Source organism: Typha latifolia, chromosome 10 (assembly GCF_019914945.1).
Source record: "Typha latifolia isolate L0001 chromosome 10, TyphaL0001v2, whole genome shotgun sequence".
Taxonomy (NCBI): domain Eukaryota; kingdom Viridiplantae; phylum Streptophyta; class Magnoliopsida; order Poales; family Typhaceae; genus Typha; species Typha latifolia.
In genome coordinates this window covers 3,521,147-3,543,354 of record NC_133095.1, presented here as the reverse complement: position 1 = coordinate 3,543,354, position 22,208 = coordinate 3,521,147, and the positions used below count along the sequence as shown (strand labels likewise).

The 22,208-nt window shown below is 36.5% G+C and overlaps 2 protein-coding genes and 1 pseudogene across 2 annotated transcripts; all 3 read right to left on the bottom strand.

Annotated features, from left to right (window-relative positions):
- Positions 1-210: 210 nt before the first annotated feature.
- Positions 211-2,575, bottom strand: LOC140797043 (cytochrome P450 81Q32-like). Its single transcript, XM_073150316.1, has 3 exons — positions 1,782-2,575; positions 1,342-1,663; positions 211-1,020 (listed from the first exon to the last, which is right to left on the bottom strand). The coding sequence occupies exons 1-3, from the start codon at positions 2,381-2,383 to the stop codon at positions 400-402; spliced, it is 1,545 nt and encodes a 514-aa protein (XP_073006417.1). The 5' UTR covers positions 2,384-2,575; the 3' UTR covers positions 211-399.
- Positions 2,576-5,378: 2,803 nt separating this feature from the next.
- Positions 5,379-7,595, bottom strand: LOC140795866 (cytochrome P450 81Q32-like; annotated as a pseudogene).
- Positions 7,596-11,919: 4,324 nt separating this feature from the next.
- Positions 11,920-21,617, bottom strand: LOC140796546 (dolichyl-diphosphooligosaccharide--protein glycosyltransferase subunit 2). Its single transcript, XM_073149589.1, has 19 exons — positions 21,211-21,617; positions 19,474-19,666; positions 19,288-19,377; positions 19,071-19,127; positions 18,916-18,985; positions 18,665-18,729; positions 17,764-17,818; positions 17,422-17,549; positions 17,220-17,335; positions 15,552-15,621; positions 15,189-15,293; positions 14,290-14,379; positions 14,057-14,205; positions 13,491-13,602; positions 13,324-13,407; positions 13,041-13,121; positions 12,737-12,961; positions 12,316-12,438; positions 11,920-12,229 (listed from the first exon to the last, which is right to left on the bottom strand). Exons 1-19 carry the CDS (start codon positions 21,357-21,359, stop codon positions 12,113-12,115), a joined length of 2,079 nt encoding a protein of 692 aa, XP_073005690.1. The 5' UTR covers positions 21,360-21,617; the 3' UTR covers positions 11,920-12,112.
- Positions 21,618-22,208: the final 591 nt, after the last annotated feature.

The following is a 22,208-nucleotide window of genomic DNA, read 5'->3' as shown; positions in this document are numbered from 1 at the left end:
CCCTCCACGTTCATCCATTATTTATAGTATTTTAGTTATTAATCAAATTGTCTCTTAATTTTTAATTTTTTATATTACATCAAATGTAACTATTATACTGCCGGTTACATACAAATACTATAATAACATAAATTGATACGGTATAAGTTTTCTTATGCAAGATTAAGAAATAACTACAATTAAGCTAGTATTATTTTAAGTAAACTAGAATTATGTAAAGCACTGAATTAGAGACTCTTTATAAACTATATTGCTAGTACATACTGCTCAATTGTGCCTTTATTATCCCAACTATGTGCACAACTGATTTGATAAAAAGCCTGACCCAGCATCAACTTCAATCTAGACGTCCCCTAGTGCGTTAACTAACATAGGCATACAACCCATTCAACCTCAACTTCAATCTAGATCCTCCGTGAGAACTCTCTCCATGTTTCCTCTCGGCTTACACATAGCTTCCAAAGCTACAGCCTTTGGTAGCGTCAAACCCGACCCTTCTCCTAAGTCCACAGCTTCCTCTCCAACCCTCCTCCACTCAAAGCACTGTAGCAGAGTACCCAACATAATCCCTACCTCTCTAATGGCAAGCCCTTCTCCTGGGCACCTCCTCCTTCCGTTCCCGAATGCTATCATGTATTTCTCTTCCCCTTTCTTCTCCATGAACCTCTCTGGTCTGAACTCATTGGGCTCGTCCCATGTGGCTGGGTCTCTATGGATGGAGTAGGCGTTGACTAGTAGCATCGTGCCGCGTGGAATGTCATAGTTATTCAGAACGATGTCATCTCGTGATTCGTGCGGGACGAGCAGAGGCCCGCCGGGGTAGAGGCGAAGAGTCTCTTTTAGGATGCAATGCAGGTAGGGGAGGTTAGAAAGGTCCGATTCATCTATAAGCCGTTCGTTTCCGACGTGAGTTTCAATCTCGGCTGCCGCTTTGGTGAGCGTGTGGGGATTGTTCAGCAAAAGAGACATTGCCCATTCGACCGTGTTGGATGTCGTGTCAGTTCCCGCCATTAGCAAACTCTACATATAAGTCATAATTTAGAGGTAATGCTTAAAATAAAGGGAAAAGTCATAATTTACAGGGATTTTTTCATTTCAGTCTTTATTTCAATTTACAATATATATATATATATCTATCCATCTTCTCATCATTTTTAATTTTGATCCTTACTTTTTTTTTTTTCATTAAATCATAAAAAAATATACTCTACTTGGGGTGTTTCATAAGATTAATCAAATACTAAATATATGAGTGGCTTACTTGTTCTTTTTGGTATTTATTAGGGGGGGGGGTCTTAGAAGACAGCAATAACCAAAATTAATGTAGGCGTTACTACTTACCATGCAAATTGATTTGATGATTTGGTCGCTGTAGCTATCCGGTTCTGTTTCTCGTAACGATAGGAGATGATCTATCATCGTCTTCTTGTTTCTTTCTCCTTGGCTGTCCTTGTTCTCTTTCTTGTTTTCATCTACCAGTCTTTGGGAGAAGTCATCAATAACTGCGTTTAACCTCTTCATCGCCTTGTTCACCCCTTGAAACAACCCCAGGATGGGCAAGAAGTCCGACAGTGTCGAAGCGCCTCCCCGGGCAAAAGTCTCCTCCACTACCTCCCTGAACCGCCTTGCGTCCTCCGAACCCTCCGCCGCTTCTCCGAAATACCTACGAAATCCACCATTCCGTAATAGACAAGATTGATAGATGAGCACAAGAGCAGCAGAGCATAGGTTCTTCAATTTCACTAAGAATGCCAAATAATGTTATATTAAGTTAACGGTACCTCTTCCCCGCCATTATCCTCATCATCACATTCAGAGAAAGCTCAAACAACCTCGACTTCAGCTCCACCTTGACGAACGTCGACCCCTGAGATCCGGCGATCTTCTTCCAGTTCAAGAGGAGGCCCCTGGCCATGTGGCGGACCTCGTCGGTCCGGGCACTAGAGGACAGGAGGAGGCGGTGGGTGGAGAGGAGCTCCACCGCCGCGATGCGGCGGGTGTTGCGCCAATGCGACCCGTAGTTGGCGGTGCCGATATTGGCATAGTTGAAGGTGGTATACTTCTGGGAGGGTAAGTGTACCCGGTTGGCGAAGGCGAGGTCGTGGGTGGTGAAGCACTCCTCCGCTATGGCGCGGGAGTTGACGACGAGGACGGGGCGGGAGCCGAAGCGGAGGAAGGTGATGGGGCCGTAGCGGGCGGAGATCCGGGCGAGGGTGTGGTGGAGGGGATTCTTGAACAGATAGAGGTGGCCTATGAAGGGAAGGGCAGGAGGACTCGGTGGGAGCTTCTTCTTCCTGTTGTTGTTGGTAAAGAAGAAGAGCTTGATGAGGAAAAGGGCAGCAAACGAAAGCAGGATATTGAGGTAAGAGAAAGATATCTCCATATTGGATAAAGGCCACTAGAATTAAGTTTTGAAATGATATGGATAACTCTCTGGGCACGCACCATTATTTATAGGATACATAATCGGGTTTGGCCGGATGATTAAGGTGATCAATTTCGTATGCAAAAACGTAAGAACATGGTCATCTAGAAGAAAATATTCTAAGCATGATTTAAAGGGGGGGAGAGAGAGAGAGAGAGGAAATAATTGGATTTACTTGTAAGAGTGTAACGCAACCCAAGTCTGCTTATTACTTTTTTTAATCCTTTTTGGACAGAACATTAGATGCTAAATTATAGGCCCCATATTTTTGGTAGATAACTGTGTCAACGTTTCTAAAAAATTGAGTGCCCGTAGATTAATTACAAGCCTGAAAGGACAACTGAGTCAATTCTTTCAAAATATAAACTACAATAGTCCAAATCATATGTATATAACCCTCTAATAATTCTTTTACAAAAATATCAATCCTAATATTATATAAGATAGAATTGAACTTATGATATCGATGATTCCGCAGAGAGGCAAGATATCAAAAGTTAATGAAGTCATCTCAATGCATGGTTGGGAACATGACAAATATCTCATCTCTCATCGGGGCCACACTAATCAATTAAGTAGGCAAATAGTCGTGGGCTACCCTTCCCTTCTCATCAATGACGTCAAGTTGAAAGTCCTCTTCTTAGCAGGAAAAGCCGGGTGGAAAATTACCCACAAACAGAAGAAAAGCTACAAGCTAGGAGTCCGAGGATCTTTAAATTGGTGAAGACATCGTCCAATAACTGTTTGGTAAACAACAAAAGATACATAGTATGAGTTGAACGCAACGTTATAAATGAAACATTTATGGAAGAGGAATGAACCATACCTTAAGCCAAAAGAGCACGTAGAGCTACAGAACTGCTGCAATGCCGGGATGAAAGAGGACGGGAAGCCCTTTAAATTCACTCCTAAATGTATCAGCTGGAATTAATATGGAGGAGTTAGTTAATCTGTGATAGAACGTCGTAAGAATATTTCCAACATCAAAAGTTTTACTGTAAAAACCAAGTACAAGGCTAAGTGCACTTGATAGAATGGTCGTAGAACATATGTTTTGTTAATACAGTGAGTCCTGGTCCAACTTGATATAGGAACAAAGAAAAAGTTTGGAGAGAGAACAGTGGATTTATAACCCCTGATTTGAAGCTACCATAGCGTCTGATATCTATTTGTCCAGAGGAGAAAATTAAACCTTCCCACAGTAGTGATAGTTCCTTTGGTGGCCTCTTCTCTGGTGCATGGAATATGTGTGATATCTCTTGCTTTTGGCCTTTTTTTTTAAAAAAAAATGTATGTTGATTGATGAAACAATGGATGTACATTAATTTCACTAAGATATTACTGATCTAGCGCATTTAGTCATGTAATAAGCATAATCTTATTATAGTTCAGTGAGGTCTATATTTATATAGCAATTAACTAACGATTTATTTCAATACTAATTTGCTAATATTTATTTCTCTTTTCTCTTCTTTTATTCCAATAATTTATATTTATCAATAAAATCAAATTATTATTTTTTTGCCATTGAAAATGATATACTATCACTTTAATTATTTTCACTTCATCTCTCTCTCTCTCCCTCCGCGTTCATCCATTCTAAATAATATTTTAGTTGTTAATCAATCTTCTAATTTTTAATATTTTATATTACATCAAATGTAATTATTATACTACCGGTTAGAAATAAATACTATAATAATATAAATTGGTATGGTATAAGTTTTCTTATGCAAGATTAAGAAATAAGTACAATTAATCTAGTATTATTTTAAGTAAACCAAAATCATGTAAAGCACTGAATTAGAGACTCTTTATAAACTATATTGCTGGTACATATTGTTCACTTGTGTCGTTATTATCCTAGTTATGTGCACAAATCATTTGATAAAATACTCAATCTAGTATCAAGCTTGAGGAGCGGCTCAAGGCTTGGCTCAGACTCAGCTTAGTTGAAGCTAGAGTCCGGCTTGGCTCGGTTAGAGCTGAACTGAGCCCGAGCCGCTGAAATTGGCTCGAAATTAATATTGAGTCGAGCTTGAGTTGGAGCCGGCTCGCTTAGACTCGATGGGCTCCATAGACATTATTGCAATATTATCCGACTCACCCACCCCACCCTCACCCTCACCCTCACCCACCCTACTCTCACCCTCACTCTCATCCACCAGACTATCACCCTCACCCCACCTGACTGGCCCACCCTCACCCATTTAGCCTCCTCCTCTCCATCGGTCTCCATCGGCAAGCCGCCGCAATGGCGCCACCTCTTCCTCTCCATCGACCTCCTCCTCCTCCTCCTCCTCTCCATCAGCCTCCTCCTCCTCCATCAACCATCTCCTCCGGTCTCTTTTGGCGACCTCCTCCTCCATCGGGGTTTGTTTATTTTGACACTCTTGCAGCTCATAGAGCATGCCTAGTATTAGTAAAGGCTGTAGCCCGTAGATCTCCATAAATCTTTTAACAATGGAACAATCTAAATTGATTTGCAAAATATTAAGATATTAGTGATCTAGTGCAGTTCTTTAGTAATAAGGATAATCTTATTATAGTTCAGTGAGGTCTATGTTTATATAGCAATTAAGTAATGATTTATATTTCCATACCAATTTGCTAATATCTGTTTCTTTCTTCTCCTCTTTTATTCCAATAATTTATATTTATCAATAAAATCAAATTATTAGTTTTTTTGACATTGAAAAGATATACTATCGTTTTAATTATTTTCACTTTATCTCTCTGCTTTCCCTCCACGTTCATCCAATATTTATAGTATTTTAGTTATTAATCAAATTGTCTCTTAATTTTTAATTTTTTATATTACATCAAATGTAACTATTATACTGCCGGTTACATACAAATACTATAATAACATAAATTGATACCGTATAAGTTTTCTTATGCAAGATTAAGAAATAACTACAATTAAGCTAGTATTATTTTAAGTAAACTAGAATTATGTAAAGCGCTGAATTAGAGACTCTTTATAAACTATATTGCTAGTACATACTGCTCACTTGTGCCTTTATTATCCCAACTATGTGCACAACTGATTTGATAAAAAGCCTGACCCAGCATCAACTTCAATCTAGACGCCCCCTAGTGCGTTAACTAACATAGGCATACAACCCATTCAACCTCAACTTCAATCTAGATCCTCCGTGAGAACTCTCTCCATGTTTCCTCTCGGTTTACACATAGCTTCCAAAGCTACAGCCTTTGGTAGCGTCAAACCCGACCCTTCTCCTAAGTCCACAGCTTCCTCTCCAACCCTCCTCCACTCAAAGCACTGTAGCAGAGTACCCAACATAATCCCTACCTCTCTAATGGCAAGCCCTTCTCCTGGGCACCTCCTCCTTCCGTGCCCGAATGCTATCATGTATTTCTCTTCCCCTTTCTTCTCCATGAACCTCTCTGGTCTGAACTCATTGGGCTCGTCCCATGTGGCTGGGTCTCTATGGATGGAGTAGGCGTTGACTAGTAGCATCGTGCCGCGTGGAATGTCATAGTTATTCAGAACGATGTCATCTCGTGATTCGTGCGGGACGAGCAGAGGCCCGCCGGGGTAGAGGCGAAGAGTCTCTTTTAGGATGCAATGCAGGTAGGGGAGGTTAGAAAGGTCCGATTCATCTATAAGCCGTTCGTTTCCGACGTGAGTTTCAATCTCGGCTGCCGCTTTGGTGAGCGTGTGGGGATTGTTCAGCAAAAGAGACATTGCCCATTCGACCGTGTTGGATGTCGTGTCAGTTCCCGCCATTAGCAAACTCTACATATAAGTCATAATTTAGAGGTAATGCTTAAAATAAAGGGAAAAGTCATAATTTACAGGGATTTTTTTTTTTTTCATTTCATTCTTTATTTCAATTTATAATATATCTATCTATCTTCTCATCATTTTTAATTTTGATCCTTACTTTTTTTTTCTTTTCATTAAATCATAAAAAAATATACTCTACTTGGGGTGTTTCATAAGATTAATCAAATACTAAATATATGAGTGGCTTACTTGTTCTTTTTGGTATTTATTAGGGGGGTCTTAGAAGATAGCAATAACCAAAATTAATGTAGGCGTTACTACTTACCATGCAAATTGATTTGATGATTTGGTCGCTGTAGCTATCCGGTTCTGTTTCTCGTAACGATAGGAGATGATCTATCATCGTCTTCTTGTTTCTTTCTCCTTGGCTGTCCTTGTTCTCTTTCTTGTGCTCATCTACCAGTCTTTAGGAGAAGTCATCAATAACTGCGTCTAACCTCTTCATCGCCTTGTTCACCCCTTGAAACAACCCCAGGATGGGCAAGAAGTCCGACAGTGTCGAAGCGCCTCCCCGGGCAAAAGTCTCCTCCACTACCTCCCTGAACCGCCTTGCGTCCTCCGAACCCTCCGCCGCTTCTCCGAAATACCTACGAAATCCACCATTCCGTAATAGACAAGATTGATAGATGAGCACAAGAGCAGCAGAGCATAGGTTCTTCAATTTCACTAAGAATGCCAAATAATGTTATATTAAGTTAACGGTACCTCTTCCCCGCCATTATCCTCATCATCACATTCAGAGAAAGCTCAAACAACCTCGACTTCAGCTCCACCTTGACGAACGTCGACCCCTGAGATCCGGCGATCTTCTTCCAGTTCAAGAGGAGGCCCCTGGCCATGTGGCGGACCTCGTCGGTCCGGGCACTAGAGGACAGGAGGAGGCGGTGGGTGGAGAGGAGCTCCACCGACGCGATGCGGCGGGTGTTGCGCCAATGCGACCCGTAGTTGGCGGTGCCGATATTGGCACAGTTGATGGTGGTATACTTCCGGGAGGGTAAGTGTGCCCGGTTGGCGAAGGCGAGGTCGTGGGTGGTGAAGCACTCCTCCGCTACGGCGCCGGAGTTGACGACGACGACGGGACGGGAGCCGAAGCGGAGGAAGGTGATGGGGCCGTAGCGGGCGGAGATCCGGGCGAGGGTGTGGTGGAGGGGATTCTTGAACAGATAGAGGTGGCCTATGAAGGGAAGGGCAGGAGGACTCGGTGGGAGCTTCTTCTTCCTGTTGTTGTTGGTAAAGAAGAAGAGCTTGATGAGGAAAAGGGCAGCAAACGAAAGCAGGATATTGAGGTAAGAGAAAGATATCTCCATATTGGATAAAGGCCACTAGAATTAAGTTTTGAAATGATATGGATAACTCTCTGGGCACGCACCATTATTTATAGATGATATATTTTAACGTCAGCACAAGGTCATCCAGAAGAAATATTTTAAGCATGCTTTAAAAAGGGAGAGAGGAAGTAACTTTTTTTTTTTTTTGTTAATTAAGATTGCATTAATCGGGAAAAAAAACAAAGGAGAGGCGCCCAAAGTTACACGATAGTACCCAAAAGTGCCACAAGTATTACTGCACAAAATAGAGGTTTGCTGAGGCATCCTTTAACTTTCCAAAAAGAAAAAAGAGGTCTTTTTGGCCTGATTTCCTAAGTATTTAGCAACCTGACATATAATTGGATTTACTTGTAAGAGTATAAAGCAAGTTGTTTTTCTTTTTGGATAGAACATTGGGTTATTTGTATTAAAAATTCACTTGGTTTTTTATGTCGGATTATTTTTTGTTTAGCTTGCACTTAATATTTTTTTCTTATTTTTTTTTCAATTTTCTAAATTTGAATTTTCTGTTATTTTCTTCATCATCTTTTTCTATTGCTCCTTTTTTTTAATCTCTTAATTCTTTTTTATACAAGTTTTTAATCGTTCTTTAATTGATAAAATAAGATATTAATAGGAGATAATTGTGATATAATTATAATTAGTTAAATAACTAAAAATATAATTCTCCTTGATTATTATTAATTCTATGTCAATTCCAATGGTTAAATATATAAAAGATTATTTTTTTAAATGTATATATTTTAAATTTCAATTATAATTTTATCCAATTAATTTCGTAATTTTTGGACATAAGATGATTATATTTTAAATATATATTTTTTAAAACTATGCATAATTGAAATTTTATAATATAAGTACAAAATTTATACTTAAAGTATAAATTTTATACTTAAACTACGAAATTATGATTCTACGTAGATAAATTAAATTACAAAATTAGTTCTGTTGCATCTTCGTCAGTATTTGTGATGTCTTTATCCCATGACTCTAAGTCCTTGGAAGGATAGTCCTCTGATAGAAAGCCACAGACATTTGTCACAAGTTTTCTTGAAAATGTTGTCTTCTTGAAAAGGATTCCACATTTTTCTTCAAAAATAACAAGAGTGTTTTTTGATGATTGAAACCAAGATCTTGGGACATGGTACCTGGTCCACAAAGAGAACATATGATAGTAATAGAAAATATTAGTATATCTGAGTGGGTACGAGAGTTAAAGTGTGTCTAGAGTTAATTGATCGCTCGACAGTCACAATCCTATGGCTTTACGTCTGAGATCAATAGTCTATTTGTGCAGCAGATATTTGTTCATATACCATTCACTAGGGCATATATGGCGAGTATTCCTCATATAGTTTCTATCAGCTTGGGTACCCTAGTCTGGAAGATAATTGACTAATGGATTATAGTTTCTATCAACCCCCCGAAACAAAAAAAGGTCTTTCGCCTGATATATAACTGGATTTACTTATAAGAGTATAACGCAAGTTGTTTTTCTTTTTGGATAGAACATTGGGTTATTTGTATTAAAAATTCACTTGGTTTTTTTATGTCGGATTATTTTTTGTTTAGCTTGCACTTAATATTTTTTTCTTTTTTTTTTTTTCAATTTTCTAAATTTGAATTTTCTGTCATTTTCTTCGTCATCTTTTTCTATTGCTCCTTTTTTTTAATCTCTTAATTCTTTTTTATACAAGTTTTTAATCATTCTTTAATTGATAAAATAAGATATTGATAGGAGATAATTGTGATATAATTATAATTAGTTAAATAACTAAAAATATAATTCTCCTTGATTATTATTTATTCTATGTCAATTCCAATGGTTAAATATATAAAAGATTATTTTTTTTAAACGTATATTTTTAAAATTTCAATTATAATTTTATCTAATTAATTTCGTAATTTTTGGACATAAGATGATTATATTTTAAATATATATTTTTTAAAACTATGCATAATTGAAATTTTATAATAAAAGTACAAAATTTATACTTAAAGTATAAATTTTATATTTAAACTACGAAATTATGATTCTACGTAGATAAATTAAATTACAAAATTAGTTCTGTTGCATCTTCGTCAGTATTTGTGATGTCTTTATCCCATGACTCTAAGTCCTTGGAAGGGTAGTCCTCTGATAGAAAGCCACATACATTTGTCACAAGTTTTCTTGAAAATGTTGTCTTCTTGAAAAGAACTCCACATTTTTCTTCAAAAATAACAAGAGTGTTTTTTGATGATTGAAACCAAGATCTTGGGACATGGTACCTGGTCCACAAAGAGAACATATGATAGTAATAGAAAATATTAGTATATCTGAGTGGGTACGAGAGTTAAAGTGTGTCTAGAGTTAATTGATCGCTCGACATAGTCACAATCCTTTGGCTTTACGTTTGAGATCAATAGTCTATTTGTGCAACAGATATTTGTTCATATACCATTCACTACGGCATATATGGCGAGTATTCCTCATATAGTTTCTATCAGCTTATTGGGTACCCGAGTCTGGAAGATAATTGACTAATGGATTATAGTTTCTATCAACCCCCCGAAACAAAAAAAGGTCTTTCGCCTAACATATAACTGGATTTATTTATAAGAGTATAACGCAAGTTGTTTTTCTTTTTGGATAGAACATTGGGTTATTTGTATTAAAAATTCACTTGGTTTTTTATGTAGGATTATTTTTTGTTTAGCTTGCACTTAATATTTTTTTCTTTTTTTTTTCAATTTTCTAAATTTGAATTTTCTGTCATTTTATTCATCGTCTTTTTCTATTGCTCCTTTTTTTTAATCTCTTAATTCTTTTTTATACGTTTTTAATCGTTCTTTAATTGATAAAATAAGATATTAATAGGAGATAATTGTGATATAATTATAATTAGTTAAATAACTAAAAATATAATTCTCCTTGATTATTATTTATTCTATGTCAATTCCAATGGTTAAATATATAAAAGATTATTTTTTTAAATGTATATTTTTTAAATTTCAATTATAATTTTATCCAATTAGTTTCGTAATTTTTGGACATAAGATGATTATATTTTAAATATATATATTTTAAAACTATGCATAATTGAAATTTTATAATATAAAGTATAAATTTTATACTTAAACTACGAAATTCTGATTCTACGTAGATAAATTAAACTACGAAATTAGTTCTGCTGCATCTCCGTCAGTATTTGTGATGTCCTTATCCTAGGACTCTAAGTCCTTGGAAAGGTAGTCCTCTGATAGAAAGCCACATACATTTGTCACATGCTTTCTTGAAAATGTTGTCTTCTTGAAAATGACTCCACATTTTTCTTCAAAAATAACAAGAGTGTTTCTTGATGGTTGAAACCAAGATCTTGGTAGGATTTAACCATCAAACTACAGTCATGCATGACAAGGGTGATGCGATGCAATCGTGCATATGAACACTCTTTTTTGGTAAATGAATAGTTATTAAAATTACATATGAATTCCGTTTATTTTAAAAAAAGAAGATAAGGGTTGAATTTGAATATTTTGAACACCTCCCTCAAACGTCACAGCCTGTGAAATCCGGAACATGGCTTTGGCAAAACTCGAGCACGATATGGCAGAAGGTGGAGAAGATTGATTGATCTTCAATCTCGGATGCCTGGTGATGATGATTCGGGGAGGGAGGGGGAGGAGACCTTGGCCGATGGATGATTCGCCACAGAAGAGGCAGGCTATATCGAAAGTTAATGCAGGCATCTCAACGGTTGGGAATATGACAAATATCTCTCATCTGGGCCACACTAATCAACTAAAAGTCTGCAACAAGTCGTGGGATGCCGCTCCCTTGCTGAAGTTAGTGTTAGGTCCTCCTTATATAGAATATAAAACGCTGATGGATAATTCAAACGGAGTTCACTATTGACTTATGACATAATAATTAAGCTAAAAATAATAGACCCTGTTTGATAATAGTAAAAGATATTACTGATCTACTATAGTTATCAAATTATTAACTAAATTAACATAGATTTTGTCAAGTAAATAGCAAAGTAAATTTCTTTTAAATAAACCACTCGCAGATTAAGTAGTTCCCACAACTTCTTTCGATTTGTAACTCACTATTAATTTAGGACAACTTTTTTAAGGACAATAAAAAACTTTCTATCACAAGCGACTCTGAAAAGGGCATTTAATAAATTACTTCCATAGACAACAATTTATCTTAGACTCATTCACTGACGCGGTCCATACAAATGTATGTCGAGTACCATTTAACCATAGAGACACTTGCGAAGGCCAATTAGTTATGCACTGGAAACTGGGAAGGCTGGGAAACCCACCGAGAAAGATAACAAAGCGACAAAAGTGACTATAAATTGTTGCAATAGATAGTTCCATAACTAATTAAAAGATAACCTCTACAGCTTCTTCCCCTCAAAAAAGGAGAGATAGTTTCAACACCTAAATCTTTTCTTAAGGTGCATAAATTAACAACCATCACCGAAATCAAGAAGTCCTACAGTTAAGGTGCCTACAAAAATGAAAGATAGCCTGTGTGTAGGTATGTTCTCAAGCAGCCTTCTGTTTAGTTGAGGCAGAAGCGAGATGGGAAAGGGTTCTGTGGCCCACAAACAGAAGAAAAGCTCCAAGGAGTCCGAGAATCTTTAAAGTGGTGAAGAGATCCAACTGTTACATAAACAACATAAGGTACAAAATATGAGTTGAATGTAACGTTCTAAATGGAATATTTATGGAAGGGGAATGAAACATACCTTAAGCCAAAAGAGCACGTAGAGCAACAGAACTGCCGCAATGCCGGCATGAAAGAGGATGGAGAATGCAGCTGGCACGGCAGAGGACGGGAAGCCCTTTAAATTCACTCCTAAACGAATCAGCTGGAATTAATATGGAGGGGTTAGTTAAGATGTGATAGAATGGCGTAAGAATATTTTCACCATCAGAAATTTTTACTGTAAAATAAGGAACTTAAACCCTTCTTTTGGGCTAGAAGCACATGACTAACTGCACTTGATGGATAGTTAGAGCAGATGTTTAGTTAATACAGTGAGTCCGGTCCAACTTGTTATAGGAACAAAGGAAAAGTTAGGAGATAACAGGGAATTTGTAACCCCAGATCTACAAGCTACCATTGCATCTGATATCTATGTGTCTGGAAAAAGAAATTAAACCTACCCCCAGTAGAAATCCGACAAGTGGTAAAACCGTAAGAGCCAAAAATGCAAGAGATAGCTCCTTTGGTGGCTTCTTCTCTGGTGCACGGAATATGTGTGATATCTCTTGCTTTGGCCCGAACCTCAAGTAAGGGTCGAGAGCTTGCAGTGGAGGGCGTGCTGCTTTTTCTGGTGGTTCTGGTAAGTCTAGATCAACATAACCGAGGGCTCGTATAAATGAGTTCTCCTGTATAATGACAGAAAAGTTCATAAGAAAGTTGAACTGCTTAATACGCTAAGATGCCAAAAGTTGCAAGGAGACGCACCATTGCAGCATCACCAACTACAAGTTCAATGTCATATCTTCCAGATAAATAATAAAATCTTTCCACCAGACCAAGGAAATCCTACAAGGCACAGAAAATAAGATGCATGATTAAGAATATGCTTTTAAAAACTTAAACTCTGCATTCAAATACATAATACAACTATTCAGATCCACTCTCTAGATACTGAAGTTATTTAGCAGAAAATGCTTATTTAGAGTATCTGGCCAAAATAAGGTTAATGCAACAGCATGTAAAAGAACATAAATGTCAGGATCTTAACTAAAACAAGTTTGTACTGCCTTGCAGAACTCTCGATCACAAATATGTGCTCAACTTTGGTTTCATGCCTCAATTTAAGAAGAACCTGCAAGCACTTTTTACTCTCCATCAAACTGACTAAGAAAAGCAACTTTACCAAAATATCCATAAAAAAATTCAATTAAAAACCTGATGTGGCTTAAAAGTGTGCCCAAGAGGAGTAGTCAACTGGAAAGATAGCCGCAACTTCTGCAGATGGTTTGCTGATAGCAAAACCGAGGTATCTTTCGCTAGATCTAATCTGCAAGGAAAAGACTCAAGAATGACAAGAAGCGGTGTCTAATAATACACTTACAAAATCAGAGTTGGAATATAGCCTGGAAGTAAGACATGCACTATGACAAACATGAGAAGATGCATCAGGGACTAATGAAATAGATTACTAGAGACAAAGCAAAATTCAACAAGAAACAACCAAGCATTGCTATTTGCCAACTCTTCATATTGATTTGTGATCTTTGCTAGATCTTACAGAAGAAACCTCCTGATTTTGAGAATTGAACCATGAAGAAACTGTGAATTAATTAACCAAAAAGAACTTGCTTGTATTTAATTAACAGGGAAACAACAGTCCTAAGACCCCTGAAGCAGGTGAAATCATAAGCATGTAAACAACTGTGCCATGCCGACAAAAGAAAAGGTATGAGATTATTCAATAACTGTCTAAATAAGGAGAAAAATCTTGAAAACCTTACTTTTCTTTGGACTCTACACTTGCAGCATCACTGTCTGAAATTCCAATTTCTGCCTTGTCAACTTTGATTGATCCTGTAAGATATGACACTACGCTTTGTCGTCCACCGGTGGCATAAATATTCACATGTTCTGAGTCATGAAGTGATATCTGCAAGAGATGGATCCCAGCTAATAATCATAAGATATTTTTCAGGTAATAAAGAGAGGATCTAATTAAAAGGTCTAGAAGTACCTGGAAAACTAGTGTATATTTTCCAACATCAATTTTCAGTGGTAAGATATCCAAGTAGTAGATGGCATTTTCAGAGTCAAACTGAAGTTCCTGTAAGAAAACATCCACATAATTATGCCAAAGCTAAAGTTCAACCTGTGCTCTTCTAGAGTGAGCAGCAATACAACAGAATAAGAACACAAATTAAAAGAATCAAAATAAAATAGAATAAAATCATCCAGATAAATACATGCAAAAAAACTGTACCTTTGGAGCTTTCTTACGCTTTAATTGAATGGTCAAAGTTTAGTCAATTGCAAAGACCGATAGTTTCAGTCCTTTATTGTTTATTCTCTTATGCCTTGTTTGGTTTGAGAGTAAGCTTCGAACTCAATTACTTAGTCTCGTATCTTAATTTTGAATTTTGAAAGAGTAAACTTGATTAGATATAAAAAAGATAAAAATATATTTAGTTATCGAACCAGTTTAGAGATTCCCAGTTCAGAGGAGGTCCCTAAACTCAAAGCAAACATCTTAGTTTTGTTAAAGGAATTTAGTTGAATTTTGGTTATACATGTTTTCAAATGGCTAGATCAAAGCAACAGATGTGATTCTTCCATTTGGCATGCATTTGATGCATGGGCAAAAAACTTTCAGGATCAAATATTATGATTTTTTTCTTTCTGGTTACAATAAAGTTAATAGATCATGCTTAACGACGTGTAGTAAGGTTCTTCCCTATTGATGTACTACCATCAATTTGGACTTAAAATTTATGCAGCTCTCAATAGTGTCAACAGTAATGCAATCAAAACATACATAGACACACAGCAGAGATTCCTAAAAACATATTCAGCTGAGATACTTAACAACAATTGAGAGCAATGTGTACTGAACAACAATTCAGTGCAATGTGTCACCTTGTTCTCCAGAACTGGGCCGTCTTTTGAAACAGAGCTGAAGACTTGTACCAGATTCACTGTAACTGGAGGTGCAGCAGAGCCAAATACTGTAGTCACCTCAACCTGATTTAAGTCAAATGATGTGCCTCAGTTTAAGAAAGCTAATATAATAAGAGTGTTGTATCCATAAATATCTTCTATAGAAAATACAGGCATCCTATTAACAACATAACTCCAAACAAATGGCCAACAGAAAAATAGAAAAGAAAAGAAGAGAAAACAATTTGATACAAGGTTTTGAGCTGAACAAAATCAACAAAAGGTATTAAGAATGTTCACAAAGCAACCTGATACACGGATGAACATTATAGAGTAAATCACCTTGAGTTGGTCTTTAGAGGTCAATGAAAGAACTGTGGCAGGAAGTGAGAGAATCAGAGGAATGGAGACCCTGTAACCAGCAAAATAGACATGTACACAAACTTATGAATTCAATAGTATGGAGGAGAATGATATAGTATTCTGTAATGGTGACTTAGTCTCTCAGCAGTTAGTAATAAGGTAAAGTCTAAGGATTGCCCTTTTATTCATTTTCAAACAGAAGTATCAACAAAGAGTTCAATCCATATGTATTAATTAAATCATTTGGTAATTGGTCCAGAACTCTACTAAAAATAATTTTGCCTTTTCCATGCCCACCATATAAGCACCTCTATGACCCAGGAGCAGACTGATCCCAGAAAGAAGTAGTAAATCAAGAACAGGATTCGAATCCTGCTTCACAACCAAGTAATGACAAAGGCAGATGTCCACCTCCTATCTTAATTTAACATAAGAGTAAAAATAATTTGCCTTTTGTATGTGTACCATATAAGCACCTCTACTGATATGCCTTGTAATATCTTGATGCAGTCTTATATACTTGACAAAATCATGATGTTATATCATCTATTCACATCTTTCCAGAAGACTATATAGCAAGTTCAGACACAAAAAGTTCCAAAATCATTATAATAAAAAATCATACTATATTAGCAGCATAAATTAACGTGTCATTCAAGTCTGGCACTTTGAAAATTTCTAGACTAGACTTCTTATAATAGACAATTATTGGCGGGCTGCTCCTTGGTTCCATGAGCCAAAAGTACAACCATTAAGGCAGCCGCTAAGCATGCCCAAAGTTTCACTCATTTAAGCTAATCCGCTCTTAGTTGGATTATTTTTCTGTCAGGATATTGTGATCAATTTTTACAAGACTGACATCTGCAGACAGCTGCTCATGAAAAGTTTTTCCCAAACAGCAATCATGTTGTCTCTTCCTCTAGCAATCCAGCCTAATATTGTTTGCTTGTATCTGAAGTTCCGAACCATAAAAGCCTAGCAATTTTGTGACAATGAAAATCTGAAATATCAAAGCAGAAGCACCACAAAACCATGAAAAATGTTTCAAATGAGATACAGGCCTGACAACAATCAATTCTTTCAAAAATCTCCCGCCTAAATTTGTTAGAATTTGATGTTTGAAATATCAAAGCCACTGATCAATTTTTCACCCGAAAAGGAGTAACAACAATGCTATTGCTCAGTGAGACTTAATATATATATATATATATATATTCCTTTGCAAATTTACTATAAACTGAAGACTAGAAACAAAATAAAAATTGTTGTAGTAAGCATATATTGGTCATTAATATCTAAATATGGATCTCATCACCAGAGATGAGTCTTATCAGAAGATTCAGCTACATTTCCTATCACATTTACAAATATTAGGTGCATAAATGTTAGTTGCCATTTTCTCAACAGAATGAAATAACATAAAATTAATAGTATAGTATAGATCTGTATGCCAACAGCATACTGTTAATCTTACGATTAAAAATGAAACAATAACACCTCAAAACTAATGATGAGAATATTAAAACAACACAAGTATGATGCAAGTATAGCTTATATGTAAAAAGTAAAAACACCTGCTACATAGTACATACAGTACTCTAGAATACATAGGTAAAACAGAGAATATAACTGTCAGAAATTACTTGCCTATTGTTCTCCAAGCATGACAAAGATTCTATCTGGTTAAAGAAATCCGTTGTACTACCAGGAAGTCCTATACTGAGAAAAAAATTTGCCAAGCCTAACATTTTATCGCCTGGAATCTGCAAATTCAGATTTACGAATTGCATGAGAAAAATTAAAAATAGCAAAACGATTTATCAATATTCAAGAGAAAAGATCAACTCACATTCAGCTTCCCTGAATTAACTGCTGCAAAAGCAGTAACACCCTGCACTACTGATGTAGAAGTTGCAAGGGGGCCCTTGTAGTCGACAGCATCAACATGCTTCTCGTCGAAGTACAATGTTCCGTCATCTGCATTTTACCAAGCCAAATATAGCAAATCAACAATCAGGTAATTTGAAAAGGTTAAAGAAGTCAAATTGACATCTCTGGTATTCAGAAGTATAGAAGATCAGAAAGGAGAAAGAAAAGTATGCCTCCGCTAGTGTGGTTCTATCAATTGACCAAGATGCAACCAAAAAAAACTTGAGAAGAGCATAAAATGTTAAAGTCGAGAGAAGCATACCATAGCTTTTAATGCTATCAAACAGCTTGACAATGTCATTCTTCACGATTCCAATCTGCCAAGTAGTACTTCAATAAGATTAAATTGGACTACAAAAGAAAATTATAAAGTAGAGATCTGCTGAAAGGTAGTCAGATATAATACACATTAGATTGAAAAGGGAAAGGATAGAGTATAAGATACACTAATGACAATTCTATAAAGAAATGAAATGAGTGTTAAATCATATGTATGTAGGTCTGTTAATCTTGCCTGAAGATAAAATTCTCAATCTTCACAAGTGTGCATGAGAGAGATTTCTACTAATTACGTGAAAAAATTAGAAATACTGCATGTTGCATAAACATGCACACTATCTTGATATTATTCAAACCAGCCACTGCACACTATTTCTAAACTCAAGATATTGTTCAAACCAGCCACTGCACACTATAGTTTATCTATAGTGTTGCATAAACATGCACACTATCTTTTTTACAGCAGTGGCTGGTTTGAACAATATCTTGAGTTTATCTTTTTGAGACATATATCTAGTGTCAAAATGATTGAAACCTGTGGCAATAAAATAGGCATTGTGAATGAGCAATGTAGTGTTACGTATAAACAAATACTTCATGTTAGATGGATCCAGCATGTCACAACCATATCTGGCCCTTCTGTTTGAGCAGGGATGCATTCCTGGAAGGCCTACTAAAGCTCAACACTTGCGAAGGCCAATAAAAAGATTTAAAAGTTCCCAAGTTATGTAACTAGAAAAAAGATAACAGCAATTGCAGCACAAATTTAAAAACTTAAAATAAGGAAGATTGTAATTCTTCACTGGGTGAAATCTTATTGGGTCGACATGCCTTCCAAATATAAAACATCAAATCACGCAAGCTACATACACTGATATACCTACCATAGATTGATCCACCTCTCCACCAGCCAATGAAATAACTCCTGCTAGCGTTTCAAGTGCTTTTCCTGCGAAAGCATTATATAGAATAAATAAATATGAGCAAGCACAACATTTACAAGCACTAGTTCTTTTTTAGTAAAAGAAGCCACGTCGAAAGTATGAATCGAACACAAAATTAGAATTGATATCAATAGAACAAAGAACCCCACAAATTATACTCATTAACATCCTAAGAGAAAAAGAACCAATACCAGCAGCAAATGTGCTAGATTCAGCATTGTTGGTATCATAACGCCATCTTCCGTCACTTTGACTAAGTGCCTGCAGCAAGAACCATTTTACAATTTTTTTGTTAAAATTGGCAACACAACAAGGAATTTCACTAAAGAGCATCAATATACATCACCTTTATCGCATGAAATGTACCATCAGCATCAGATAAAATAACATCATGGCCTTGATCCTGAGTAGAGCATACAACCAGAACAGGTATTTAGTGCTTAAACAACAAACATCACAAAGCATGAATACAAAAACAAAAGTATAAGTGAACCACAATTTATGGGGCACCTTTGCAATCAAGCAGTAACTAGCAAATTGAACATGCTACAGTAAGACATTACCTTGATACTAAGCAAGCCTCCAATAGAGTAGTAGAGTTCCAATAGTGAATTTGCATTTTTAATGGCAGCTTGAAGTTTTAAATCAACATCCTAAGAAGGAATAAGAATTATTCTCATATAAGTATATAAACATGTAAATCAACAAGTGCATATTTCACAATAGAGTATAAGGGCTTATATATGTACATCATAGATGCTGCTATGAATCTGACATCCCAAGATGTTGTTGATCCTTAGTGCATAGAACAAGTCCTTTGATTTAGAGGTTGATGATACAATTCTCTCAACAATGTCTACACATGTTTTGCGACTTGTTTCAATACTCCTTTCAAGTCCAAGTACCTGAAATGTTCTTAGTGCCTCGTAATTTTCTTCCAAACTGTAAAAAGAAATGCAAAATAATAATTAGCTATTGTAGCACTAAAATCTGAATTCTGAAATACAAAGTATGAATTACATTTACAATTTTAGTTGGAATCATGGAGCTTCACTTTCTATGCAGTTCAGTTAGGGATTTCGGCCGTCTAAGACAGGCACCAACAGAGAGCGAAGGAAGAAAAAAACCAATAGCTTAATAACACAACAAACTATATTGTGCATTCACTATACTTTCTTGTGTCTAGAAAAAGAGGAACACAGAGGCCTAGAACCATCAAGGCCCATGCCAAAGTACAACAAAGAATCCATAATATGAATAATTTAGCTCCTTAAGTTTAAGGATACCATACATGTATGGCATATTCCTACTTTTCTACTTATTATTATCTTTTCTATGCAACTCAATGGACGTAACCTTCAAAATTTAAGATACTGTACACAAGATAGACCATGTTTTGTAAATTTATGTCACTCTAATATTTCATTATTTCACACTTTCCTAATTCATATAAAAAAATCCAAAAATAAAAAATAAAGAAAGCCAAAATTGAAATTCCTATTGGGCCAACTGATACAAAAAACTAGTACTTCAATCTTTAGCAAAGATTTAGACCTCAGATGAATTTCATAATGTCATCTTGTTGTTAAAGAAAAAGGTAGCTTTACATCAAGAGTAAAATAAAAAAGATTAGGTATGAGGTAAAATTGGATGTGCTCATGTGAGCACTAGGCTGATGGGTTACATGAGAAATAAAGGAGCTTAGCCATCCATAGTCATATACAAGCACATTTAAACCAAACATTAAGCCCAGAACTGATAATAGACATGGAATGATAAACATTATATGTACATGTAGGAAAATTAATTCGACTACCCCTTCAACATTAGAAAATTACCAAATTCATGAAACAAAAGGATATATATATATATAATAATTATCCAGAAAGAGCCAGTAAGGATGTCCAGGATCAAATAGAGATACCACTGTATTCATTTTCACCCCATCGAACTAACAAATGAGAGAAAAATGCAGAAAGTGCACAACACGCTGCAGGCTGACTTTAATCCACCAACAGTCATAACCCAATACTTCATAAAGAACAGACTTGAAGAAAACACAAAGAAACTCAGAGATAAAATTCACGAGATGCACTCACTCTTCGCTATCTGACTCCTACACAGACGAAGGATAAATGACGGCAAGAAGATCACATGACACGCCAATAGATTTGATAAACTTAATGATCACTTAAAACTCCACAAAATGAAGGCCAAATTTTTACGAGTGGAAGAGTTAAGCAATGCGAGTATGCTGCTAAGTTATCCAACTGAATCTAATAGCACACTTAAACGACAATTTATCTACAAAAAGACGACCATTCTATCAACTCCCGCAGCATACAAAATTTACAAATTCCAACGATCCCAGTACAAAGATCAGATCCGCCGAGCTACCGAGACGAAGATTCAATCAGACTTATTCGAGTCCGGAACAGAAATAGAAGAATGCTATAACGTAGCGCGATATCGTTAAGCATCCGTACCTTCCGAACGATCCATCGATCGGCACGAACAGCTCCAAAGCAGCAGATCGGTGGGCATCGGAGATCGGGCGAATCCCAGAGGCGTTGGATGCGAAACAAATCGCACAGATCAGAACCAGAAGCCCAAGAAATCCGAGGTCTCTGGCCATGCCTGACGGATGAAGAAGAGATCGACAGGACAGAATGCGATAAATTGGGTGGATCGAGACAGAAACGAGATCTAGGGTTCGAGAGATCGAAGAGCGCAACTAAGGTTTTCCCCTCAAATGACTCGCTCCCATTTAGGGTTTATCCGAGGGAGACGACTTCGAACAGCAACGAGAGAGACAGAGAGAGAGGCAGGAGGGCTGCTCGTTCTGCTCTCTATTAAACGGCACGGAGATCCTTCTAATCAGAAGTTGATCGTCTGCAGCACCGCTGTAGGAATTTGTTCATGAAGCTAATCGGCACCAATTGGCTGGCTATTAGGTGAAAGTGTGAAACGTTGTGAAATGTCTTATGCAGGAAATTCCTACAGTCTAGGACGCAGACGATTAGCCATTGTAAGGCAGGCGTCCCAGGGCGTTATAGACTTTCTTATTAGGCCCAATGGGCCTACTAAATATTGGACCTCAACTTATTTGTTTATGTAGGAGCCAGGTTTCAAGTTTAACATAATTAGATTTAGATCATAATTGGGTTGATTACCTATCCCAATTATTTTAAAAGGTTATGTTTGTGTTTATTACCTCAATCTTTTATGCCCGGTAAAAAAAAGTAGAGGGTAAACAAAATGCATTACTATTTAACAATATTCCACTTCAATTAACTATCATGGAAATTCTATTCCCCAAACTTGAGGAATATGAATTAAGATTTCCAGTGTTGCTCTTTCTCTGAGCAGCAACTCCTACAAATTTCACATAAACTAAAAAGCATCAAGTAGAAGGGGCCCAAAAGAAATGGGCATCTACCATGGTAAACTTACTATATAATCTGGAAAGCATATCAAGGAGAAT

Coding starts and splice junctions, on each gene's coding strand:
- LOC140797043 (XM_073150316.1), bottom strand. CDS start 2,383: ATGGAGATATCTTTCTCTTACCTCAATATCCTGCTTTCGTTTGCTGCC. Junction 1,664..1,781: donor AGGATAATGGCGGGGAAGAG/GTACCGTTAACT, acceptor TGGATTTCGTAG/GTATTTCGGAGAAGCGGCGG. Junction 1,021..1,341: donor TCATCAAATCAATTTGCATG/GTAAGTAGTAAC, acceptor ACTTATATGTAG/AGTTTGCTAATGGCGGGAAC.
- LOC140796546 (XM_073149589.1), bottom strand. CDS start 21,359: ATGGCCAGAGACCTCGGATTTCTTGGGCTTCTGGTTCTGATCTGTGCG. Junction 19,378..19,473: donor TTCATAGCAGCATCTATGAT/GTACATATATAA, acceptor ATTCCTTCTTAG/GATGTTGATTTAAAACTTCA. Junction 18,730..18,915: donor ATCTAGCACATTTGCTGCTG/GTATTGGTTCTT, acceptor ATGCTTTCGCAG/GAAAAGCACTTGAAACGCTA.